This window comes from Anarhichas minor, unplaced genomic scaffold (assembly GCF_050575085.1).
Source record: "Anarhichas minor isolate MPS153535 unplaced genomic scaffold, ASM5057508v1 ptg000003l, whole genome shotgun sequence".
Classification (NCBI taxonomy): domain Eukaryota; kingdom Metazoa; phylum Chordata; class Actinopteri; order Perciformes; family Anarhichadidae; genus Anarhichas; species Anarhichas minor.
Window position 1 is genome coordinate 18,654,182 of NW_027466449.1, and position 26,208 is coordinate 18,680,389.

The 26,208-nt window shown below is 46.5% G+C and overlaps 2 protein-coding genes across 7 annotated transcripts; both read right to left on the bottom strand.

Annotated features, from left to right (window-relative positions):
- Positions 1 to 26: 26 nt before the first annotated feature.
- ncoa6 (nuclear receptor coactivator 6) lies at positions 27 to 13,890 on the bottom strand. 4 transcript variants are annotated; one of them, XM_076101292.1, is made up of 17 exons: positions 13,769 to 13,890; positions 12,967 to 13,287; positions 12,734 to 12,889; positions 12,503 to 12,610; positions 12,241 to 12,363; positions 11,286 to 12,125; positions 11,018 to 11,149; positions 8,710 to 10,060; positions 8,479 to 8,597; positions 7,927 to 8,357; positions 6,959 to 7,201; positions 3,866 to 6,854; positions 3,225 to 3,278; positions 3,092 to 3,122; positions 1,797 to 1,838; positions 1,428 to 1,561; positions 27 to 422 (listed from the first exon to the last, which is right to left on the bottom strand). In XM_076101292.1, the coding sequence occupies exons 2-17, from the start codon at positions 13,244 to 13,246 to the stop codon at positions 376 to 378; spliced, it is 7,080 nt and encodes a 2,359-aa protein (XP_075957407.1). In that variant the 5' UTR covers positions 13,247 to 13,287; positions 13,769 to 13,890; the 3' UTR covers positions 27 to 375. The 4 variants fall into 4 exon arrangements, with proteins under 4 accessions (XP_075957407.1, XP_075957396.1, XP_075957390.1 ...); XM_076101281.1 differs by having other exon boundaries at positions 12,235 to 12,363; XM_076101275.1 differs by having other exon boundaries at positions 12,488 to 12,610.
- A 431-nt stretch (positions 13,891 to 14,321) lies between these two features.
- ggt7 (gamma-glutamyltransferase 7) lies at positions 14,322 to 26,106 on the bottom strand. Of its 3 annotated transcripts, none has more exons than XM_076101331.1 (16): positions 24,842 to 26,106; positions 23,156 to 23,408; positions 22,017 to 22,243; positions 21,720 to 21,871; positions 21,515 to 21,632; positions 20,704 to 20,771; positions 20,424 to 20,497; positions 20,017 to 20,210; positions 19,177 to 19,264; positions 18,460 to 18,587; positions 18,266 to 18,354; positions 18,008 to 18,160; positions 17,109 to 17,223; positions 16,858 to 16,995; positions 16,628 to 16,727; positions 14,322 to 16,008 (listed from the first exon to the last, which is right to left on the bottom strand). In XM_076101331.1, the coding sequence occupies exons 2-16, from the start codon at positions 23,391 to 23,393 to the stop codon at positions 15,836 to 15,838; spliced, it is 2,055 nt and encodes a 684-aa protein (XP_075957446.1). In that variant the 5' UTR covers positions 23,394 to 23,408; positions 24,842 to 26,106; the 3' UTR covers positions 14,322 to 15,835. The 3 variants fall into 3 exon arrangements, with proteins under 3 accessions (XP_075957446.1, XP_075957431.1, XP_075957438.1); XM_076101316.1 differs by having other exon boundaries at positions 24,598 to 26,106; XM_076101323.1 differs by having other exon boundaries at positions 24,209 to 26,106.
- Positions 26,107 to 26,208: the final 102 nt, after the last annotated feature.

Sequence of the window (26,208 nt, forward strand, 5' to 3'; positions counted from 1 at the left end):
AGAATTAGACTCAGTTCAACACAGTGTCACAGGACAAAAAGCAGTAGAAAATTTAATTCAGTTTTACAACATAATTATACAATCATGACAAGCTCCATCGTCAGTCTTCACGTGATTAATCCAGCATTCAATATATATATAAAAACAAACACAAAACAACAACACATACCGTATTGCACACATTCTAACTACAATCTCACATGATAAGCGTGGACAATAATTATTTTAAAACACAATCTGTACATTGGTTTCTTCCTCCACTGAAGAGTTCATAATCTAGGGGGAGTGGGGGGGGGGGGGGGGGGGGCAGAGGAACGGATTCACAGAGAAACATTTACAGTACGGTTCACAGGCTTCACACAACGCTGGTTGTGTCTATTTAGACTTCCTTCGTTTGGCCTGCGTGGGGCTCGCTCCAGTTTCTGTTGAGAAGAACAGAAACGTGTCAGAGGAACAGGAACAGGGCGGGGCCTGTGTTCTCCCCAAATATCGATATTTGAGAAGACATAAGGTCTACCTCGCTACCTTAGACTGTATATACGAAGTGGACGTAGTCGTTGTGACATCACCAATTCGTTTGTGGACTGATGTTTAGAAGCCTCGAGTTCGGCCATCTTGGAATACGGCCATCACCATGTTGGTGTTTTTTAGGAAGTGACCGTATTTGGACTGAGGAGTGACGTAGAGACGCCATATATGTCTCTGGTAGAGACCTGTCAATCACTGTGTAGCCCCGCCCTAAAGCATCCCCTGCTTTATGGTCTGTTTGACTCTAAATGGACCATAATGTACTAAATGAACATCATGCTGTATTGAAGAAGACTTGAAACTAGAGATTGAGACCATAAACTCATGTTTACAATGTTTACTGAGGTAATAAATCAAGAGAGAAGTAGAGTCATTTTCTCATAGACTTCTATACAACCAGAGGAGTCGCCCCCTGGTGGACACTAGAGAGAATGCAGCTTTAACACATGAAGCTTTGACTTCGTTTAGTCGTCTCATTTAGACTCTTTTTAAGATTCACTGACATGTTTTATATCAGAGAACTAAACGTTAAAATCTCTTCAGCTTGTGTTGAACAGACTTTATTTCAGACGTTTAACCAAAACCAGTAAAAACACACATCGACTTGGAGACGAAGGAACAGGAATTGTAAAAATGCTGAGTCACCTCCTGGTTTTAGGACTCATTCCTGCAGCTCTCTATTGGGAGGTTGATTATTGTAGCGTTCACAGATTGTTTATTAATAATCATCAGTGCTGTGGATATAACTACTAAGTGGGTAAAGACAACTATCAGAACGTGACTATCTTCAGACATTGACATCACTAAATCTATGTGTCGATATATTGCCCATCCCTCGCCACGTGTAGCGATAGATAATCTACCTTTTCCTTTATACGGTGCTTGTGTGTTAGAGTCACCTTTAACAGCAGCGCTGGTTCCCGGCCTGGCCGATCGCTTCCTGACGCCGCTGTCTGCTACCGGCTCCTCCTCCACCTCCTTCTCTGCCCGGGAGCTGCGTCTGCTCGGGCCCTTAGGCTTCTCCACCGCGGCCCTGAGAGGACCAGACAGGACAAAGGAAGGACACCAGGGAGGGAAGGACAACGCGAGGGCGTGTTACTGAAGACGAAAGGGTGAGAGTTACCTCTGCTCCACTCAGTGAAAGATACAGTACCGCTCAGGACTCGGCTGTTTGTCCTCGTCCAGCTTCCATCCCGACTGCTTCCACTACGTCGACATGAAACCGCTGCATCGAGTCTTTGCGGCACAAAGCGTGTTAAAATACATACCTTGGGACTAAGTTGATGGGCGTCTTTCTTTTCTTTGCCCATCTGTGATAGAAGTGGAAAAACAGCGGTGAACTATGAACTGTGCTGAACAGACATGGCTTCATCAATATTAGTTTTAAAAAAAGATGTATATGATTTTGAAAAAACAAATAAATTCAGAACAGAATTAAAGTGATTTATAATTTAGATATATCTAAATATTGTTTCCAGAGCAGCAACAGTAATGTTTACATCAGAAAAGTCTCTGAACAAAGTCATTCATATCTCACGGGAAACAAACATGTCAATAAAATCAATAACATTTATGAGTGAAGTTTATTGAGAATGACATTGAGATAGACATTCGTCTGTATCAGTCATTCCTCCTCCTCCTGTCCTCCTCCCTCCCTCTGTCCTCTCTCTGTCCTCCTTCCCCTGTCCTATTGTGCTCCTCCCTCTGTCCTCTCTCTATCCCTCCTCCCTCCCCCTGTCCTCCCTCTGTCCTATTGTGCTCCTCCCTCTGTCCTCTCTCTATCCCTCCTCCCTCCCCCTGTCCTCCCTCTGTCCTATTGTGCTCCTCCCTCTGTCCTCTCTCTATCCCTCCTCCCTCCCCCTGTCCTCCCTCTGTCCTATTGTGCTTCTCCCTCTCTCTGTCCTCCTCCCCCTGTCCTCCTCCCTCTGTCCTATTGTCCTCCCTCTATCCATTCTCCCTCCCCCTGTCCTCCCTCTGTCCTATTGTGCTCCTCCCTCTCTCTGTCCTCCTCCCTCTGTCCTATTGTCCACCCTCTATCCATTCTCCCTCCCCCTGTCCTCCCTCTGTCCTATTGTCCTCCTCCCCCTGTCCTCCCTCTGTCCTCCCGTCCTCCTTGCCGCTTTGTCTCAGTCGGCAGAGAAGTCTACTAAAAAAATAAAAACATAACGACTGAGTTTCGGGTGATTATAAACTGATTAAAACATAGTTATGAATATTATATCCAATATCTGCCAATAAACCCCTAAATGTCCCACACGGTTCCTTTAAGCTTCTCACATGCATTAGAATAATTATATTGGTGCATGCCAATCATACATACCGAGTGCTCGCTCATTGTTTTCACCAAATGAACTCCCTGAGTCTCACAGTTGGGTTAGAAATGTCTAAGCATGTCTAAGCATTTCTCCGTCAAGAGCGCAGGCTTCTTAAGACTAGGCCAACTTTTTCGCGGATCAATAACAGTAAGGGACACCTTTAATAGACCCCCAGCACATGAAGCATCACAAAGCTAATCAACAATACCGCGGTTAAAAAGAACACAAATGTTTTTAAGGAATCTTACCCCTGCTCAGAACCTGTCGAGACCTCTTCACCTGAACGGGACAAAAACAAGAGTTAGTTCTACGCCACCTGGTCCCAAGTGACTAATATGAGATTCAAGCTTTTCTAAACAACTCCTTAAAACAAAGACTTACCCGTCTTCTCACTGGCGGCAGGTTCCTGGGATGGTGGGACTTGTTGAATAGGTGCTGGGGGGGGAATTAAATAGTTTATCTGAAACATTTGAATATGTAACAAATGATCAGCAAGGAATCTGCATCATGGACTCCTCAACTAAAACCACACAGAGTGAATACGTTAATGTGTAGACGGTGTTGAGCATAAGGCTTGCACAACCGTCTCTCCTCCAGTTTGCAAGTTTCTCCTTTTTAAACAAGAAGAATCTTCTTTTTGCAACCAGAGGACTCGCCCCCTGCTGGTCAGTAGAGAGAATGCACGTTTTAAGAAACTCTTCGTTTGCCACCTGGTACTAACAACAGCCATGTTGGTTGTTTACGGTCATAATGATAACTTTTGGGGAAGGGAAGTGTTGACAACTTGGAGACTTTCTTGCTAGATTCAGCCACTTTTGGAGCTAGTGCTGCGAGCTGCTGTCATTGGAAAAGAGTTGGCAACACTGGGCTCGGTTGTTCTCCGTTGGATCATTTTTTGAATCGAGCATACCCTCAAGATTACCAACCCTAGCTTTAAGGTTATATGAAAGTTGATTGACCTGACCAAGGAGTACAGACATAAAGTGGTCGTTATCCTGTTAACTTGATAGTTGTGTGCTTACCTGGGGTGGTCTGAGTGGTTTCTACAGATGCAGCAGCTGGCAGCATGGGGGGCTCCACAGCTGGGGGGTTAGGCTGAGCTGGTGGAACTCCGCTGGGGTTTGCAACTGGAGAGGATGTGGTGGGGGCAACCTCCAGAGCAGGTCCAGGTCCAGCGACAATTGGAACAATGGACGGTATGGGACTTTGTACGGAAGCAACCGTAGAGAGCAAAGTAGCAGACGAGACACCTGTGGTGGCACCGACTACAGTGACTGTAGGAGCTTGAGAAGGTCCAACCTGGGCCTGGTTTGAGACTGAAGCTGGTGCGGGCACTGGAGCCTGGGTGATAATCTGAGTGGGAACAGCCACCTGGCCAGGAGCTGGGGATGGAGAGAAGACAGCAGGCGGAGTAATGTTGTTCAAAGCAGCAGCACTAGTATGGGGAGCCAGTACTTCAATCTGGATGGCAGGACTAGCAGGAGGATGAAAGGCCTGTGGTGGCACCACTCCGGTGGGCCCCTGCGCAGGCCTTTCTACAGGACTCTGCTGGGAGTCAGCTGTACCAGACACAACCGCCTGTGCAGGTTTACCTTTCACCTGGGCAGCGGGTGGTGGCGACATGGGGCTCTTTCGGATGGCGTTAGCAGCCCCGGGACTAGAGCAGAGAGGAGGAGAAGCCAGGGGTGCCTGGAAGGGAGATGATGCCGAAGGGCTGGGATGGGGAGACAGCTGCCGTACTGGGGGACTAAGTTTTTGAGCAGAAAGTGCCTCACCTAGATTTTCTGTTTTGGGAGCCCCTGGGTTAATTTGCTGAGGTGCTGGCGGAGTACCAACTGGGACTGATGAAGACACACTGGTGGCAATCTGGACCTGTCCAACAGCACTCCTGGTAGGCTGAGTGCTGGTCATGCTAGCCCCCGAGGACTGGGTGGAGCTCGGGGCAGGAGAAAGTTGGATGTTCGCAGCGGACACTTTGATAGGCCCCACCATCGTGACTGACTGTGAGACCATTGTGGTATTGGGAGCCACAGATGCACCGGGGACCTGGAAATTTGAGTTGATAAATACAGGGGTTGCGGTGATAAACTGAGGAGGGCGGGGGACAGGGGCCTGCTGCCGGATGTCCTGAGGTCTAATGTTCTTGTTGGAGACAGCCACCATGGTGGAGGCGATAGATGTGGGTGCCTGGGGAGGAGGGGGAAGGGTTATGGGGTTAGAGGTGACAAACACAGTGATCTGATTGGGGGAAATTGCACTAGAAGAGGCAGGGATCTGTATGACCGAGTGAACACTTGTCACCGGTTTAGGACTAGGTTTCGGAGCTGAGCTGGAGTTAGAACTGGTGCTGACAGTCAAGGCGGGACTGCTTTGACTGGAAGTGACTGGGTTGGGGCTTCCACTCGTGGTGGCATTCGTGTTAGTACTGAGGGTGGTGCAGATGGTAGGTGTTGGGTTTACATTTGGACTTGGGTGGACACCGAGACTTGAGATGGGGTTCTGGCTAAGGCTGGTGGTAGTATTAGAGGTTGCGTTAGTGCTAGGGTGCGAGCTGGAAATTGAGGCGGGATGCAAATTAGGACTGCTGGTAGGGATTGGGACAGCAGTTTTGGGTTTAGCTTCCGATACATTTATAGCGGCAGCAGCTGACACATCTGTGCTCTGGGTATTACTGTGGAGCGGTCTCTCTGGATCCAAAGCAGACTTGGGGCTGTCCTTTCCCATAACATCCCTAACAGTACTAATCTGTGCGGGCCGAGGAGGCATGTTTGCCATACCCGAGTTATCCAGCAACTGGTTGAGGGAGGTTGGCGCTGCCCTGAGAGTAGGCGAGGCCTCGGAGTCCTGCAAAGGTGCCGTTTGCACCGGGAGCCTATCAACTGCGCCGGCCTTCGGTTCCAAGTCAGGTTTAGGCTGCTGAGGCAACGGGAAACGAGGACTTGCCATTCTGGGAGCTGATAACTCCCTCAAAGGCTGTGGCTGAGGCATCTGTCGCTGCTCTGCTGTCATCATTCCCTGACTTTCCCTGATTCCCTCAGCGGTGTTACCTTGCATCCCGTGGAAGGGGCTCTGGGTCTGCTGTGCCTCCACGGCCCCACTCACTTGAGACGGCATAGATACTGGATTTGGGGGTACTGAGGTAGGGCTTAGCATCATGGTTTGCCCCTGAGGGTTAACCATTTGCTGCTGGGGCGGAGGGCAGTTGATGGCCATCTTTGTCCCCTTTTGTCTCCCTGGACTTGGGGTGGCCGACTTACGGCTCGAGGCTGGACTGGACCTCCGGCTATTGCTAGGACTCGCCCTCTTAGCCTGCCCTCCAGGCTGCTTGTCCTGTTTAGCGCCTACACCTCCTACTCCAGCACCAGTAGAGAACGGCTGTTGACTGTTATTTCCACCCACACTGCCGTTGTTGTTGTTGTTGCCTGGTAAATTTAAGCTAGGAGGGGCCTGCCCAATGGCTTTCAGAGTTGTCGGGTTAAGACCTTGCTGATCAAATCCCCTGTTTAGGTTAGGCTGCCTGGGAGGCAGAGGAATGTTGATTTTGGGAGGAAACAGCCCTGCAATAGAGGCATTAAGCCTCTCAGGTGAAAGGTTGATTTCGGAGGGTTCGGTACTGGGTGGACGATTAGTCGGGGTGAGGGGATGGTGGTACGGCCTGGGGCTGGCTCTGTTGGGGGTTTTGGGCCTGGAGCTCTGTGAAGTTGTGGGGACATTGGGGAAATGAAGGCCCGACATGGGGCCTCCTTGCTGAGGCTGACTAGGTAGCTGCTGCTGGGGACTGGCTCCGGTGTGCTGGGGCATTGGTGATGGACCAGGGCCTTGCTTCATCATGTGAGCGTTGGAGACCTGATTGGCCATCATTTGTTGGGTTCCATTTCCAGGATGCTGCACCCCAACTTCTGGGCCGCCAGGCTGCTTCGGGTGAGCCCCTGCAATGGCTTCTTCAGATCCAGTGCCTTGAGGACCCTGTCCTCCATCAGGATGGGACATTCTTCGCGCAGCTCCTGCAAGCTAGAATGGAATACAAAACGTACAATGTCACTCCCAAGAAAATAGACAACAGTGCTCTCACAAGTAATATTGTGTTTACACATGCTGCAGCACATGGCCCTCACCTGTGGGTTCACCATCAGGGGCATCCCTCTTGCTTTGTCAGGTGACGGCGGTACCCCTCCATGTCCTGGAAGGCTGATCATTACAGGCATGTTGCTTTGCTGTGAGACAGGAAGCCTCTGCACCTCCGGTGGATTGCCCATGCCCCTAGGAGGGATCTGCCCTCCGGGAGGGATGGACATGCGATTCTTTGCCTGCTCCTGCTGCATCTTCAGCATCATCATCATCTGCTGCTGTTGTTGTTGCTAAAATGCAAAATGGGGATCACCATTAAAAAAGGTGCTACATTAGAAACTGAGAGGATTAAAATAGCAGTAAACAACTGTTTGTTATGTAAAGATATAGAAGAGTAGCGGCGTCCTGAGCAGAGAATGAAGTCGCTCTTTCTTTGTGTGTGTTGTTATTAGAGCTGTTCTGTGGTTTGGTTATGTAGCCGGTGTCCCGTGTGTGTGTGTGCCCCACTGGTTAGCAAATAGCCGCCGCTCTGCGCTCATATGACGGTTACCACTGATAATGCCTTCCAAACCCACAACGGAGTCGTGGAAGTATAAAGCTAAGTTTTTACTCGTGGTAGTGAAGCCGGCATGCGGCAGAAAATTATGTAATCACGGCCGTGGTGCAAGTGGTCGTGCACCTCTGAATTTTTGTAACTTGGCACGATCACGTGACTATCGCAAATAGTTCACTGATAAAAGCACTATCTAAATGCCTAAGGATTATACAAAATAGGCCCACGTTAAAACGGTTATTTCTGTCAGCAGCGTTGCCGTTATAGGTTCGTGCTGTTAGCACAGTTAGCTGCTAGTCGCTGGCTCAGCCGTCTCCAGGTTGAGAGCCATGTTGGGCAATCCCCCAAATCATAGACATGCTCTGCATTTCGAATTTTGCACCTTTAAGTATGAATAGATTAACTGCGTACAATTGTGTTGATACCAAACACTGTCATTACGGTACACAAAGAGAATAATACCTGTTGTAGCAGGTGTGGCTGTTGAGTTTGCTGAGTTTGCTGCTGTTGTTGTTGTTGTTGCTGTTGTTGCTGCTGCTGCTGCAGCTGGTGAGGGTGCATCTGAGGCTGGCCTTGACCTGAAGTCTGTGGCCCCGTCATCACCTGCTGCCCCTGAGTATTCTGGAGACCTTGCATCTGCAACTGTTGCATCTGCTGCTGCTGTTGTTGTTGTTGTAATTGTTGCTGCTGTTGCTGTATTTGCTGCTGTTGCATTTGTTGTTGTATTTGTTGCTGTTGCTGCATTTGTTGTTGTTGTATCTGTTGCTGTTGCATGTGCTGCATTTGTTGTTGTTGATGCTGCTGCTGTTGTTGTTGTTGTTGTTGCTGCTGCTGCATAAATTGCATTGGTACCTGCTGTAATACTCTCTGGTCTCCAGGCTGGCCAGGAAAGCCTAGATAAAGTGTAGAGAGAGAAATGTAGAGAGCGTACTGTCAAGCTGCTACAACTATAAGAATCAGCAACTGAATGCAGATTCAAAATAATTGCCAAAATAGATTAATGCTGTTATTTACCTGCAGGCCTGTTGGCAAACTCGGGGAGTTTCTGGCCGGAGTTGTCTAAACCCAAACTCTGTTCCCCACCCAGATTTGGCAGTTCGGAATCCTCCATGCCAGCAGCCACATCAAGACCACTAAGAGAATAAATAGATGGTTCTGAATCAATGAATTAATGGAACAGAGAAACAACTTTCTTCAACTGTCCACCATGACAAAAACAAACCTGTAAGAAATATAAATTATTACCCAAGTCCCTCGACTTGCTGTTGTCCCTCTCCCTCTTTGGGCTTCTTCTTTCTTGCCGGTTTCTTCTTTTTGGGTTTGGCCTGATTGCCCGCACCTGCTCCCTGTTTTCCTCCTGGTCCAAACTGGCTGGCTGAGATATCGCTCTGCAGCAGGTTAACCAGCAGTGGGCTAGTCAGCGTTACATCCTTGCTGACGGGAAAGCCTCCTGGCTGTACGCAGGCTCCCGCCATCGGCATCTGACCTTGGAACTGTGGGTTAAAGTTCATGCCATGACCTGCAAAGTGGCCATTTCCCATCTGCATGTGCTGAGGGCCCCCGATCATGCCTTGCTGCTGCGTCTGCATATCAGGGACCATCTGTTGGACCCCCAAGTCCCCTGTCCCACTATTAGGATCTCCCAAAGGATGAGGGTGCTGTTGAGCTGCCTGTTGTTGTTGTTGTTGTTGTTGCTGCTGCTGCTGCTGTTGTAACATGGCCTGTTGCTGTTGTTTCTGCTGCTGCTGTAACTGCTGCTGTTGCAACTGCTGTTGGATAAGAGGATGACCAGCAGGGAGCCTCATCTGTTGCCCATGCATGCCCATTGCCTGATTAGGGTTGCCAGCAATAGGAACCTGCTGGGGCTGTTGCTGGTTCATCTGCTGGTGTTGTTGCTGTTGCTGCTGCTGCTGCTGCTGCAGCTGCTGTTGCTGCAACTGGTGCTGCTGCTGCTGCTGTAACTGCTGTTGTTGGAGTTGAGCCATTTGCTGCTGCTGTTGTGGAGTCATCTGCTGAGTGCCAACCTGGCCCTGGAACTGAACCATGTTACCTGGAACGTTTGGAGCAGGGCCACGCATCATCTGGCCGGGCATGACTCCAGCTGGAATCTTGCCTCCAAATGCCTGCTTGTTGCCTTGCATCTGGTTGGCAACCATTTGTTCCATCATGGAGTTTTGTTGCTGTTGTTGTTGTTGTTGTTGTTGTTGTTGCTGCTGCTGCTGCAGGAGCATGGCCTGGTGCCCTTGGCCTCCAACCATCTGACCCTGCCCATGCATCACCCCCTGGCCTTGCTGAGGCATCATTTGCTTGGGTGGGGTCATCCCTCCTCTCTGCCCTTGACTGAGGGGCCTTGAGAGGACAGTCTGACCTCCACCCTGGCCTTGAACCTTCTGGCTGGGGGAGGAAGACACAGGCTGGACCTGATGCTGGAGGCCCATCATCTGGGTCTGGAGGCCAGGCTGCTGCTGGCCCATACCGGGCCCAGCCGTTGTACCAGGGGGCAGACCGGCCATGCCACTTTGTACACCCATAACATTGGGCTGGGCGTGGGGTGGACCCTGCATCGAGTTTGGTGCGGAGGCTGATGGCGGAGCTCCTGTTGTAAAACGAAGAGGAAAGAAAACACCGGTAATAAGCTAACATGTGCTCTGCTAACCGCAGGTTAAGCCATAGCGTCTCAAATGAGGCTGTTTACACACCAAAGCAGTTTATTAAAGGGAACATTTAGGGGGATTAATTGGCAGAAATGGAATATAATATTCATAACTATGTTTCATTGGTGTATAATGACCTGAAAATAAGAATTGTTTTGTTTCCATGTTTTATATATAGATTTTAATTGATAAAAAACACATGAGGGCAAATGATTCATTGCAAAGTTTTTAGCAACTAAATCTAACATTAGGAACAAATCTTCCAAGTACACCGTCGTTGAGTTTCATAGAACAATTCTGCAATCTTGTACGTTTGTGTTCCTCCGACAGTGTTCAAGTTTGATTCATACATTACCAAGAAACAAGCATGAGTAATATTTTAAATTATTATTTTAACATTCTAAATTAAGACTTAAGATCTTAATCACTGTGAGGCTTGAAGTCCAATCTAAAGAACACTGGATGCAGCTGTAATAAATGTTCCTGATGTTGGTGGTTTATGTGGCCGGTAAACAGGAAAGCCAGTTCAGTCCATTATTCTTAATTAGTCCACTAGCTGTGCTGTTGATGAACTTCAGGCTACAGCTATTCATTGTGTCACTACCATCTCAGAAATTAGCTTATAAATGAATGTTAAGCGTGGTGCTATAATTGCATCTATCTGAGGGGAAAATAAAGTTTTATGTATTTAAGTAGTTCATATTTAGTAGTATAGTAGTGATTCACACATAGGGACTATAGTAGTGTTTATTATTCAGTAGTCATGTGTTTTAGTTTTCAGTCAAAGAGCATTTCCTACAGATAGTAGGAGTTTATTTTTCAAATGTAAGATATCGAGCCTCAGTACATGTCCTTTCCACATGAGATCTTTGTGATTGGGTAAACAGTGAATGTTTTACCTGTGTGAGTCATCACTTGGCTGCTCTGTAGCTGCTGATTGGCTCCTCCAACAGCAGCTCCTGGGGTGCTGGCACTCACCTGACCTTGGACAAAGTTTGGGTTTGGAAAGCCCATAGGACGCTTCGGCATGCCTGTAATCAGTGTTCGTTTGTTACTGCAGACATCAGAGTACTTCAACATAACATACTAAAGCACACATAAGGAGGGAAAACACAACTTTTGATTGGATTTCAGTCTACCGAGAGACGATTACCAACAATAACCCACCTGGGTGAACTTGGGCCCCAGGCTGTCCATGCTGGGGCATTCCCATGAAACCTTGTTGCATGTTACCCGGTTGCCCGAGGGCGGCTCTTCCCGGTGATCCGACACCCTGGGGGAAACCCTGTGGGGTCGTCGGTCTCTGAACCATCATGGGAGGAGTCCCCGGCGAACCCTGCTGAAAAGGAGACGAGGAGGAACCAGGGGACTTGGCGGTGAGGTTGCCCTGCGGTCCAGAAGTTGGTGGAAGGGGCGGAGGGGGTCTGGGCGGTCCCGCGACACCACCAGGGCCGACCTGTAGGCCTTTAGGCTGGGGGGCGGCAAACTGACCCACTCCTGGCTGCTGTTGCTGCTGTAATTGTCCCTGACCCATGGCGTTGAACACCTGCCCAGCCTGCTGGCTGCCAAATGGGTAAGGGGGCGGAGGGTGGCTGGGAGTCTGAACCGTAGCAAGAGAGGGAGGACGTGGAACCATTTGGGCTTGCGGTGGCGGCTTTCTCCAGGCAGGGCCTCCTTGGGGGGCTGCTGGCTGGAGGACCCCAGAGGGCAACTGGTTCCAGCCAGGAGGCACAGCCATCTGACCCGATGGGTTGAACGGAGGTCTAGGTCCAAGCTGAGACAGCTGAGCTTGCTGCTGGGCCTGTTGCTGCTGCTGTTGGTGGTGTTGCTGCTGCTGAAGCTGCTGCAGGGCGGCGGGGTTGAGGGGTCTCCCGCCCTGCAGAGCCTGCATGTGATGGGCAGCCTGAGGGGGCATTGGGCCTGAGACATGGGGGGGACCAGCCTGTTGGTGCTGAAGTTGCTGTTGCTGCTGAACTGACATACCCGGCATCATCGGATCCATAACATCTGTTGGAGAGGTGGATGCAGTAATTGTTTTTACCCATTCTTGTACTGTCCATGCTGTGAGATATTCAAAATTACAACATGCATCACTTGACGTACAAGAAATAAAGACCTGAACCTGTCTGTGAAGAAGGTCTCTGAACACGAGGATGCATCTGTCCACTGCTGCCTGGTACCATCGCCTGACCCGCCATGCCGGGTCCAGGGGGAACCATCGCCGGGTTAGCCATCCTCACCACTCCTAATGGAAATATGTGCATATTACATCGTTTTGTCCTACCAAAATAACTACTGTCCAACATGCAGGCACAGATTCAGTTAGTTTGTACCAGAGATCATGTGTAATCAATCCAGTAAACTAATACCTGGATCAGGCTGACCTGGAAAGCCAACATCCATTCTCATCTGGCCAGGTGCTCCAATTGGTCCGTTCACTCTGACTTCCTGTCCCCGGTTTGGTCCCACAGCCACGTTGATGGCCCCTTCTCCTGAAAGACAACAGAGGGGACACGTATAACTGACATCTACTAGGGTCTTGTTTATATGCTTTATTCTTAAGACACACACATCCTGTTCTGAAGTGAGCTGGAGACTGAAGGCTGCGCTGTTACCTTCTATCTGCACAGAGAGGATCCCCAGGTCTCTGAGCTGCTGCTGGTTGTTCTGGGCCAACAGCCTGAGTCGCTCAGCAGCATCCCGAGGAATGTTGAAGGTAACCCGCACGCTGTTCCACGGCTCCACATGCTGTGGCTGCAGCCTCTCAGAGCCTAAAAAAAAGGGACAATGAATGGATAGAAGTTGCATCTTCAGTGCCAAATGTGAGTAAATAAGAGTTTGAACTAACCCATATCAAGCATGTTTGGTATGCCACTGAGGATAGACTCGAGTTTTTGAGAGAAGTCCTCATCCTCCATATTCCCCTGGAAGGCGATAAAAACGGCAGAACCCTCTCCCTCCCTTCGCTTGTTGACTTCCTCTTCTTCTTCTTCTGCTGCTCCTGCTCCTCCATGGCAACTGTCAGCATCCTCCCCGACACCAGAGTCCCCGTCGGAGTCGTTATCCGGCTCCAGGTGCTCGGTCCTCTGGGACGAAGAAGGCAAAGGTGGGGAACATCGATGAGCCATCCTCCCCCTCTGACTAGGAGTGGGGTTTGAACCGTTTCATGCTGAAAGAGAGAGAGAGAGAGACAGGGAGAGAGAGAGAGATATATAGAAAGAGAGAGAGAGCTTAATTAATTAACGTCAGTTGACGTTACGGTGGATAAATCAACCGTTGGTTAGCTTGGCTATTAGCATTGGATGTAGCATTGGGCCTCAGCGCAGACGTCGGCTAACGTAAAGAAATCAAGAACACAATATGTCCACTATTCTCATGTAATTGTTCTGATACGAACACGCACCACGAATAACTACGTTTCTATCAGTCATCTTACTATGAAAGAGGATTTATAAAATTAATGTCAAAGGCGGTTCCTGCTGGCGTCTCCGAAAGCTCCAGTTAGCTAAATGCTAGCGTTAGCTAAGTAGCCACTGCAGTCAATTCATCGTGAATGCATTGAAACACAACGTATTAGCTTCTCGGTTGTTTTTACCGTAACTTGCTCCACAACGCTCGCGGTAAGATTCATGCATTTGCAAACGACTTACCGCATATATTCATCTGTTGATTAAGTTCGTCCAGTCGACATCTAGCTAGCTCAGATTAGCTAACAAAACATGAAACACAGACAACGTCAGAAGCGACGTCAAGCTAACGGGAAGAAAAAAACTGTTTCCGGTGTTGCTTTTCAAAATAAAATCCCAGAAGAAGAAGAAGCAACGTCCCTTTTAAGTAAAACAAAACATTTCAGCAGTGAAACAAAAATAAGGAATATTAAGTAGTTAAGACACAAATCAAGTAAAGTTGAAAGCATTTTTTCATATTTATATTAAAATGTTTAATGTATGTTAATATCTTAAAATGACTTGTTTTCTGAAGTGAATTCAAAGTTTAGTTTTCTAGGGTCCTCTCTCTCTCTCTCTGAATCCATCTAAAACACTTGAGTTTAATTGCTGCGATGCCTCTAAATAAATGTTTGCAACAGAATCCTGATTTGTGTGCACATTCATTGGACACTATCATTTATTAATAACAGGTTATAAAAAGCCAGGTCAGATGCACCAAATGTGCACAAAAAGGGGCGACACTTCAACATTGGGATGTGTGCAAACATTTTATTTCTTGAGTTTGGATGGTGCTGATTTTTTAAAATTAAAATCAGATACAAATGCACGTGAAAACAAACATCAGGTGTGCCAATGTGTCCTTTAAGGCTCTGGTTCTCTACGGTACAGGAAACAAGCGTCATATTGCACGAGTGCCCAAACAACAGGCTCATTTGATCAGTCAGCATGAGCCATACCGGAAGAATGCAATGCTTTACAAAAGGCTGTTCTTACTTCAAACATACTGCCTAAAATAAGTGGACGGAAAAAAACATGACAGCATTGTCTAAAATGAGCTGATTGAATGCATTGTTAAAAACAGAAGAAATAATTTATACAGCCCAACAAATGTTCATATAAAAACAAGACAGATTACATTCAATCCATCAGTAAATAATCCGATTTATTCCTGTTCTAAAAACAAGTATCCCTGCTCTAAATAAAAAAATACAAATGTAAGCGAGAACTTTAAAATGAGAACAAAATCATGCAACAGCTACATAAATTATATATTTAAATACACATATTCAGTGACATTTAACCTGTGAAAATATAACAAATCCTGTCGTTTAAGAAAAATCAGTGGATGATTCTGAACATGGTCCCGAGGAGCCATTGGATTGATGGGTTAAAACTCCAGCAGCTGCACCAAACAACATCTAATCACAGTTACACGCCACATAAAGAGCAGGACACAGAATGGTTTAGTGTAGAACGGCCTAGTTCAGGTGTGACAATGCAAAGGCTTGAATCACTAGTGTAAATATTATCACCGCCACCATCCCATGTGATCTCACGTGTCACTTCAAATGATGGCGAAAGGCAGTGGAAGAATCGCAAAGCATGCACGTGTTGTAAGTGGTGTGGCTTCATTACTGTTTTTATCCATTTCGTGCAAAGAAACTATTTGTTCATCGTTAAATTTCATTTGATCCTATATTCATAAAAGCAACATTCGTCTCAGTATCACAACAGCCAAAAACCAGCATCTCTCACATCCACTGGGTGAATCCACTCTAAACCTCTCGAGTGTATCGAGAGAGAGAGACAGAATGAGAGAGAGAGAGAGAGACAGACAGAGAGAGAGACAGAGAGAGAGACAGAGAGAGACAGATATAGAGAGAGAGACAGAATGAGAGAGAGAGAGAGAGACAGACAGAGAGAGAGACAGAGAGAGACAGATAGAGAGAGACAGAGAGAGACAGATAGAGAGAGCATCTCTTTCTTTTAAGTGGGCCTGAAGTGCCGTTGGATCTGACTTCATGAAGTTCTGCTCTGCGTGATAAAGATGTTGACTGAAGCCGTTAAGCGATGAACAAACACTTTGAAACACTACGGAGTGTGTTGTGTGAGGGCATCGCTGTGTGAGACGCTGATCCTCTGTCGTCAGCTAAAAGAATCTACCGGAGGATCAGACTCCTACATGTTGACAGTGTTACTCTTACCTCTACTTCATTATGTGTGATTATGGGGCAATAGAGGGGGGTGGGGGGGGGGGGGAGGGGTGCACTAGGGCATGTTGGACATGGTGAGGGCGGAGGCATCGGCACTGCGGGGGTCTTTCACCCCTATGATGAGGTCATTGGTTCTCCGGGTGCCCTCCACCAATGAGAGAACATCTCTCCTCTCCACCTTGTGACCCTTGGCCTGCAGCAGCTCCACGTCTTCGTCTTCAAACTCGGCTGCGAGAGAGAAAGAGGATCACAGACTGTACATTAAAAGTGGACGTAGTCGCCGTGACGTCTTCTGCATTTTGGCCGTCGCCATCTTGTTTTTTTGCTACCAGGAGTGACACGAGAGGGCGGAGTCAAGTACAACAAAACGCTGAATAACAAGACATTCTTAGACGATCAAAAATGTTACTATTAACTTTCCTGAAGTGAAAACGCACTGTGAAAGGGCTAGGGTTATACAACCAGAGGAGTCGCCCCCTGATGGTCAGTAGAGAGAATGCAGCTTTAAGACACACAGGAGATTAATCTTTCCACAGCACAGGAAGTCGAGAAGGCATTTTACTGTGCCATTGAAACCCTACACCTGCCCCCCCCCCCCCCCCCGAGCTACTCATCTACTTTGCATAATGTAAACAAACATGTGATCCAGTGACAACGTAAACACTGGCACAAGGGAACTACTGCATTGTTCTCTATCTTAAAGGAATATCCTGTTGCATATTGCATGTTTAAAGCAGGAAGTGACAAATTAGAACATTAAATCAAACAGCCAATCTACCCTAAACACTACAATCACAGGTGACTCAGATATATTTGGGCAATAGAAGGATCGACAGGAAGAACTCACAGTCCACCAGGAGGGTGTTGGGCTGCAGGTGAGGGTGGAGTCTCCCGTATGCCAAGCTGTCACTCATGTTCTTACGCGAAGACAGAACGTTCATCAGCACCTGTGAAGGATCATAAAACAGAATATACATATATAGAATAACACAGAGTTATATATAGAGAAGATACAACATATTTCCACAGAGAGAGAGAAAGACAGACAGAACGAGAGAGAAAGAGAGAGAGAGAGACCTGTGTGATGCCACTGAGAGCTTTCTCTCCATCAGAAGATCCAACGGCTACATAAGTGCCACACAGCCCCAGGGCGGGCCTCACTGCTGTGGGCATCAGGAAGGACATGGGCCTCTTCCCAGGCTGGAGGCTGTTATGCTGCAGCAAAACAAAACAAAACAAAACACATGAGGACTGAGAGCAGCTACGACAACTCTTTCAATAAATGAATGCTGTTAATAATTAAATAAAGAGACAGAATGCAGGATTACCGGGTTAGGTGATGAGTCCTGTGTTTTGTTAGGCCAGGAGAAATCCAGGATCTGACTATTCAAGAGGATTCCTGAAGGAGTCACTATCCCGCTGCCAAACGGTTTGTTGAGAGAGCTAAAAGAAACCGCCACAAGTAAAGAGAGAACTGGTCTTAGTTTAAGTTTTACATTTACATAAACCCACTACTTTTAAGCCCTGATCCCACCGAGACGCATCGCCAGAAACACGTCAACCATGCAAATCCAGCTTGGTGATTGGTGCCACTGACTTCCTGTTGTGATGCTGGTAGATGTGGTAGAGAACAGGCGGCAACCTCCGGTTCTGCCAAGTGAAGTCAATGCTTCATGTCTTAAGGCTGCATTCTCTCTAGTGTCCACCAGGGGGCGACTCCTCTGGTTGTATAGAAGTCTATGAGAAAATGACTCTACTTCTCTCTTGATTTATTACCTCAGTAAACATTGTAAACATGGGTTTATGGTCTCAATCTCTAGTTTCAAGTCTTCTTCAATACAGCATGATGTTCATTTAGTACATTATGGTCCATTTAGAGTCAAACAGACCATAAAGCAGGGGATGCTTTAGGGCGGGGCTACACGGTGTTTGACAGGTATCTACCAGAGACGTATATGGCGTCTCTACGTCTCTCCTCCTCAGTCCAAATATGGTCACTTCCATTCATTGGTTGGGAAAAATACAACATAGCGACGACCGTAATCAAAGATGGCGAGGGCAAAATAGCCGAACACGACGCTTTCCCCCCTCATTCATTTCTGCTCTTATCCATTTTTCGCCGTTATCAGATTTGACCTGTGGCGACGCGTCTCAAGAGAGATTTGGGGCCTTAACCGTCAGTGGGATTTGTTTCCTAAATGTGCAGTTCAACTAAAGCAGGACGTACCTCATGACGGACACGATGTGGTCATCCGGGCCCATGACCATGACTTGGGCGGCAGCCGCACCCGTCTCCAAGGTGAAAGATGGAGCGTAATGGCCGACGGGGAAGGCCTGAGAGTCGTTGATCATCTGGCGGAGTAGGGAGGCCTGTGATTTACTTGGAGGTGGGAACAACAAAGAGGCAGGGATCAATGACGATGCCTTATAGAACTAAGACGGACGGATACATTGTATGTTTAAAGATGATACGGGGGGTCTCTACCTCAGCATCTTGGTGACAACCTCTGAGATAGAAGTGTCATACATGGGGTCTCCCAGTCCACTAGCAAGGGCAAGAGATATCTTCAGCGCCTGGGAGAGGAATGCAGAATTAACAGTTCAGTCACAGTCGTACGGATTACTGCACTTTGCTCACTGTTGTACGCCGTGTCGTGGGGAAGCGGCTCGTAGCGTTACCTCTGCTATCCAGTGGTAGGTGCTGTTTCTGGGCACCTGGCTGGTTATGTTGTAGCCTTCCAGGATGTTGAGAGCGGCGATCAAGGCAATACCTGCATGTGGAGCCGGGGCCGCCATCACATGGTGTCCTTCAGAAACAACCATTGAAAACATGTGAGGATTTCAGTGGCAAAATAACATAGAAGTCATTGCAGTCGTTCAATTTAAATCTCAAATCACTTCTCGGATTTCTACAGATGTAATATCTATAAACTGATTCTACGTTCATATGTAGATATAGACGACCTTTTCTGAGCGCTGCTCGTTGTTTACGGTCCGATTATCAACTTGAGATGCGAGACTGGAGTCAACGTGTACGATCCAGTTTATAAGCTCATTTAAAAACCAATAAGAAGCTAAAGTATCGTCAGAAGATAGCTGGGCTGTTACCATGTTACATTTGCATTCAACCAGAGCCTGCATCTGTCTTAACTTAAACATCTGGTTCAAGAAACAAACCTGATTTACCTGCAATCTGAACAAAAGCCCTGAAGGCTCATAGCTTCTATATAATAAAGAGGGCAAGTTTTTAAATGTTTTGATGAATATATATGTGGAGAGTGAAAACTGTATTGTGGGAATAAAAAGGAAGGAATTTAACAGCGATGTCTCCCACTCTTAACTGTAGACATTAACTTTATTTATTCTTCAGATGCAGGTTGAGACGGTGTGTTTTACCTTGATAGATGATCTCTGCTGGCTGCTGTAACACTGTGCTGTAGTTTCCAAAGTCGTCCTCTGAGAGCACTCCGCCTCTCGCTTGCACCTATTAAAAAAAAAATGCAGAGTTTAACATTTTTACGAGTAATCTTTGTCCTGCACACCGTCATCACTAGATGACATTGTATTGTCAAAAACATGTCGGTCATCTAGTATTTTACTATATCCAAAAGTTCATCTACTAAACTCACAATTTTACAAAGTTTACCAAGAAACCCTAAACGAACAAAAGCATAAAAGCTCTCCAGTGGGACAGAGACTTCAAACTAAGTTTGAAAAATAAAATGCAGGAATCAGAACACCATCGGTATCATACAGCTTCTTCAGTTCTTATGGTTATGAAATTGTGACTTATTTAAGGTTAAGGTGCAGTTAAGGTCAGATCGGTTATCGATACAATAGAGCCATGAAAAATATTGCAATATTATCCTGTATGGAGTTTTGCCCCCACCCCCGGTTGTGTGATGATATATTAATACTCTTAAATACAGCTCCTTTAAGTTCGTACGTGCTTGTAATCATCACTTATATATGATTTCATCACGATGTGATTCCATTGAAAGACGATAAATGATCATATTGAATTATTGTCCAGCCCTATCTTCATATAAATCTGTGAGATTATTGTGTTTACCTAATAAATACCATCTGTGTTGTTACGACAGTACTGAATTATTACTTCACCCCAGCAACAATGTAAAAAGCCGAGGTTAAAGAGCACTGTGCAGTGGGTCTATGCAGAATTCATGACCACTTATAAAGTCACAGTTGGAGATAGGGAGGGGGGGTTATTCTTACTGCTGCGGCCATTTCCTGCGTCAGGTTTCCACTGTAGAACTCAGACATCCCCTTTAATGCTACTGAGTCCAAGATGGCTGCTAGATCAAGCCGTCTGGTGAGCAGCCCGGAGAGGGGAGCCTCGCCGCTGGGAAGGAACAAATCCAGGAAAGCATCCGACATGTTCTGGTTCTTCACCTTAGCCAGAGCTTCAGCTGGAGGGAGGGAGAGAGGGAGGGGAGAGACAGAGAGAGAGAGAGAGAGGGGGGGAGTGAGACAGAGACAGAGAGGGAGGGGAGAGACAGAGGGGACAGAGAGAGAGAGAGAGAAAATAAAGTCAGATGAGATCACACCTATTGTCTATATGACTGAGGTCAGCTGATATTTCTGGTGTCATCACGGTGTCATCTCAGTGTCATCACACCTACCGAGGTCATGAGTGACATTAAATCCATTTCTGGCCACTTCTGCTGCCATGGTAACCACATCCTTCCACGCCATTCTGGGGAATTGAAAAGTCATGAAAGAGTGCTTCACTGTGAACAGATAACGAACGTTTATAACAGCAGGAGTGAAACAAACGATATCAAAAGGGAAGAATGTGGAGCGTCCGTTAAACCAGAAGACGTCTATTATAATATGTCGTTGGCATGAGGAAAGACTGGACGGATTACAAATATAATTTACATAATAGTTATTAGCGTATACCTGCCATAGAGCTGGTGTGCCTGATGCAGCCCACTGAGCATGCCCGGTACTCCCACCAGCAGGCCAGGCTGAAACACAACAGCAGGAACCAAGTTAAACCCCAGTACCCAACAATGAGCAGGAGACTGTGTCCTGCTCACATTTAACTGTTAGAAAAGAGATTATAGATGCACCGATATGACTTGTGTCAGTCCTGATACCTCGCTTTGCTTTGTAACTAAATAAATACGGTAGAGCTGTCCTCGACCAAAGACATTCTGAGCAGACTAAAGCTCGTACTGAATCGACAGATCTGTATAGTTTCTCCACAAAGACTCACACAAAAAGCACCACTTTACATCTCGTGTTTACTGGGGACGTGCTCACGAAGTTTCATGGAAATAAACGACTCAAGAAATCTTAAATAAATCAAAAAACGATTATTAAATCGATTGAATTGTTACTATCAAAAAACTTAAGAGGCAGGGTTGGTATTTCTTTTGAAACCATCAAGAGTACGCTAGATTTATTAAATGATCTAAACCTAAAAACCCAGCTTCTCCAATGAGAGTAGCTAGCAGCATTAGCTCCAAAAGTTGCTGAATCTAGCAAGAAAGTTACCATAGATCGTCCCTTCAGACCTCCCTCCAAAGCCACGCCCCTAAAATTACTATTATGAACGTAAACAACCAACATGGCTGTTAGCACTCACAGCTGTTAAGACAGTATATTAAAATTGAATAGATTGGCCCCATTGTCAGCAATAAATAGCCAATCATCCAGCTATTTGAGTCCGTATCAGCCAGATATCTAAGTAAAAACAACACCTTACATTCAGGTGGAGGTTGGTCCGCAGCATGTCCTCGTGGATGGCAGACGGCGCCGTCTCTCTGAAGTCGATGACCCTCGTCTCGTTCTTACGGATGTTGTGCACCAACATAACGCCACCGCTAAACATTAGCAGAGTACAAAGTGTTCAACAGGCTTTGTATTTAACGTCCTGTTGAGAAGAGATATAACATGTTTCCGTCACTCACCCTCCGATACCAGAAGTGTGAGGGTGGACGATCCCCAAACACAGCGCAGCAGAGATGGCAGCATCCACGCTGGACCCCTGTTTCTCCAGAACGTCAAAGCCGAGGGACGTACACTGGGCCACATCTGTCACCACGGCTCCTTGGTTAAAGATCTTGGAAGAAACAGGAGAACAAAGCAGGGAGCTGGAGATTGTCAATACGCCTTTGAGCTAAGGGGAAGTAGTGCTTATAATCACCTGTATGTGAAAGCTACTTTATTCCACATAAAGGAACAGGATAACGTACACACGCCCTTACCTGGGGGTCTCCAAAGTAGATCTGCATGATGAGAGCTACTGTGACTCCTGTGGCGAAGGTGAGACAGGCTGTGATGATGACCGTCAGTCCGTCTCGCTGACAGGCGCAGTCTTCTGTGAAAGGGTCTCTGGAGGTCTCCCGCAGGGACGCGATCTCGTGGCTGGCCAGGTCCGAGGCCGAGGAGGGGAGGCGCTGGAGGCGAGCAGACTTCAGAAACCCATCGGGGTCTGGGTGGGTCGTACAAACGCAACACGAAAGAAAAAGGGTCGGATTGAACAGGAAAGAGGAAAATCTCTGTTCTCTCACATCAAACTCCATTAATAAATGTGTAAATTCAAAGTGGCCATGCTTACTGGAGGACAAACAAAACAAATCTGGATTCTGCATGTGTGAAATCCACAAATTAACACTTATTTTGATGATTGATAAGTCAATATTTCTGGCTCCAGCTAATGTGAGGATTTGCTGCTTTTCTCAACTGAATATATTTAATATAAGTAGAGACCATCTTGTTCTGGGTATCACAGCATAACAATCGCGCCAGTGGTGTAAAGTGAGTAGCACTTCCCCACTTCCTACCTCCTACCTCCTACTGCTCGGACAACACCCAAAGTCTCGTGACACCAAATCCGGCCAGAGGTGTTACGGGTGTGTGTGTGTGTGTGCGTGTGTGTGTGTGTGTGTGTGTGTATTCTGTGTCCTTGTTCAAACCACACCTGTCTCCTTCGACCTACTTTTATCTCACCACACCTTCTGTCCACAGACAGGCGGACACCTGCCAAATTTCTCAAAACCACCTCTGAGGTAATTCCTGCTACTGTAGGTGTATCCAGGACCACAATCCAGGATTGTTTTGATGTTGTGAGTCTCTGTGTGTGTGTGCGTGCGTGTGTGTGTGTGTCATCATGGCTGAATGTGGTCCTGTAAGCAGAAATTACCACAGAGGAGGTTTTGAGTGCTTTGCAAGGTTTAAATGTCTGTGGAGATTTTGTCCAGTGCAACAGCATCATACTCGTGCAAAATGCAGTCACAAAACTCTACAGGTGTGTCGTTGAAAATCAAAATAAAGGCCGGGTTTGAAGGTGGGTGTGGTCCGAGCAAGGAAGCCAGAAGTACCCCCCTCCTCCGCCCTGACTCACCTGTATCTTGCTCACTCAGGACGTTGTCGTCCTCTTTGCGTAACTTCAGAGTGTTTTCCCCAGACGTGGTGTTGGCGTCGTCCTCCGGCAGCCTTGGGAAGCTGGTGATGCTCATGTAGTCCACGGGAGAGTAGGCGCTGCTACCCAGGGTCGTCTCCGGATTGGCATCTTTGTCCGCCGCCACGCATCCACCCGGGTAGCCGGTGGCCACCATTTCAGCCGCGGGGCTGCTGTGCATGACTACTGTTGAAGCCTGAGGAGGGTATAAGGGAGTCAGGGCAGGGTATCCATAGATCCAGTCATGGATGATCAGTCACACACCGGATGAAAACTCCCTGTAATGGGCATTTAAAGGACCACTGGTGTTGGTGAAGAATCCCTTCTTCTACTTGATGGGATCTTTAATATCCCAGTAAACCACAAACCCCTTCCCACAGGAGTAGGTTTTCCTGTATTATATAAAGCTAATCTTGCTTAGATCACTCCAAGATCACTGCAGTTTCTCCTCGCAGGGTGACATGTTTTTATTTTGATAGGCCAAGACACGGTGTAACGTTAGCTCTGATGATGATGATGATGATGACGTTTCCCGGTCATGTTGTGGACTTCCTTCGACAAACATTAAAGATTTGCATATTAATTACACTGTGTAACTTATGCCGCAAACATTGACAAGAGACGACACGTCTGTTTCCGTCTTTCTATGGCGCAGAAATGCGCAATTACAATTACAACACAGAGCCAACCGCCGGAGGGCGATCGTTTTATCCTACGTAGTGCTGTCAATCACGCACAAAACACAGAGTCAACCGCCCCGGAGCGCGAGCGTTTTATCCTGTCAGTCACACACAACACACAGCGCCAACCACCGGAGCGCGAGCGTTTTAACCTACGTGTGCTGTCAAAAAAAAAAAAAGAAGCATTATTACCGTTTCAAACACAAAACACAGAGCCAACCGTCGGAGCGCGAGCGTTTTTATCCCGTCAGTCACAAGCTAGCACAGCTCATTCCGTAACAAACGGCTCAAAGCGACGATAGTTTATTTTACTCACCGTTATGTTGAAATACGTGTCGTCAAATAAAAGAGCATCCTCCACGGTGTTACATTGTTGTTGGATGGTATTATATTGTTTTTTTTACCCTGTTAACATGGCAGGTGAGGCTGAGATGCGTGCGCAGCTCTCTCCGCCGGTCACCAAGACTACAGAAGTGACCTGAATCACGACACCGCCACACGGTTATAGATAGGGAAGTTAGCTTCACGTTGTAGGTCAGAGAACCCGGTAAGACTTGTCGCGTCAACTGACAGTTGGACAGCACAGCACATATACAACCAGAAATGATTTAAATGTACAACCCACGAAAGATAAAATTCTTACAAAACACATATTAGCAGTTGGAGATAAAGCTAATGGCTGCGTATTACCAATATCAGACTTACTTCACAGTAGTTGTCGTTTAAAGAGCCATTGATGGTTAAATCACTGCCACCAGCACAGGTGCTTCACGTTATTTCCTCTTCAGTGCGCTATTTTAATGACGATAAAACTCCACCAGACGCCTTCCAAGTCTAACTAGTAAAGCGGCTGGACAGGTCATGGCAGGTCTGCAGAATACCTGCTCCAATTACACACGAGGTCCCTCCCATGTTTTCTTTTCCCGTCAATCCACTTCAAGAACTTCACCTGATTCAGTTACACACCCGAGGGTCCTTCCTTGAAGCCTTTTCTTTTCTTGGGTACATCCAATTTCCAGTATTAGAAGATCATTAACATATTCAGTTGACAGAAAGAAGTAGAATGGACATTCCTATTCAAATCAATGTAGCAGGATGGTCACAGCAGCGGCCATATTTGTTGCCATTGCGACAGTTGTAGCGGGCTAACTTACGCAGGATTTGACATAAAGACTGAAATGAGGAGTGTAGTAGTTATTTTAGAAGCGTAGAATAAATGAGTAAAACTTTAACAATTTACTGTTTCATCCACACTCTTTTCATAGTGTAGGAAAGCACACAATAAGTGTCGGACATCAGTTTGTGTAGCATGAAAGCATGGCAGAATTAGCAACCTCGGCATTAGCGGACTCGACAGCCGTTAAATTACTAAAATTACTATTTAATGCTTCATCTACACACTATTTTTAAAGCGTAGGAGAGCACAATGCTATCGCCACATGATCGACAACTTTGTTTGGCTCATTTTCTGTAACCAGTGTAGCATCAAAACATGGTGGGATTATCAAGTTAACTAGCGGACAGCTGGCTAGTTAGCTGGTTTGCTAATTCCCCCATGCTTTAATGCTACACTGGATACAGAAAATGGGCCGAGCAGTCATCCAGTTCCGCAGCTCCGGGGCATGCGTACTGTAAATTTATCTTGCGAGTCGTCTCGGCAAGCGTCATTCCACTGAGATGCAGCACTGAGCACCTCAGGAAGTCATTCTTGAGTTTATTTCAACCCTGTCAGCAGCTAGAATGCCATCATTATATTTATTTATATCTAAACTGTGCAATGCTGACTTAACTGTGCAATACTCTGATTTACGCTGGCATTAATAATGTGTATTTATACGCCACATTTCAAGTGATATTCTTATTTAGACAATTCCTGTATTTTGAACTTAAACAATAGATCCCATTTTATATCATATATATATATATACCAATATTTTTCATATTCATTTTTGCTATATATATATAGTACAATGCACATATTTTAAAAATAATTCAGTTTTTCTTATAATGCATGTTAAATGTTTCTCTCTCTTGACCAGTTGCAACTTTAAAATGCTGCTTACATGTTAATGCATCAGTAATAATTATCAAATAATATAATAATATTACACTGACAGTATTTTAACTGTTAACTGTTGATACTTTAATCATATTTTCCTGATAATTATTCCTTTCTTTTACTACCTACTGTTTGGAATGCTTTTACTTTTACTTAAAATGTGTGTTTTTACACCGTGGTACTGCAGTTTTTACTGAAGTAAAGGCTCCACATTCCACCACTGACAATAGATCATATGCCCTTTGCTCTACTCCCAT

Excerpts from the sequence above, each read along its gene's own strand:
- ncoa6 (XM_076101267.1), bottom strand. The coding sequence starts at position 13,246 with ATGGCTCATCGATGTTCCCCACCTTTGCCTTCTTCGTCCCAGAGGACC. Across the intron at positions 12,364-12,487 it reads TCCAGGTCAGCCTGATCCAG|GAGTGGTGAGGATGGCTAAC; the intron begins GTATTAGTTTAC and ends TATTTCCATTAG. Across the intron at positions 8,598-8,709 it reads CAGCAAGTCGAGGGACTTGG|TGGTCTTGATGTGGCTGCTG; the intron begins GTAATAATTTAT and ends TTATTCTCTTAG.
- ggt7 (XM_076101331.1), bottom strand. The coding sequence starts at position 23,393 with ATGCACAGCAGCCCCGCGGCTGAAATGGTGGCCACCGGCTACCCGGGT. Across the intron at positions 22,244-23,155 it reads CCTGAGTGAGCAAGATACAG|ACCCCGATGGGTTTCTGAAG; the intron begins GTGAGTCAGGGC and ends CGACCCACCCAG. Across the intron at positions 17,224-18,007 it reads CACATCGTGTCCGTCATGAG|CTCTCTCAACAAACCGTTTG; the intron begins GTACGTCCTGCT and ends GGTTTCTTTTAG.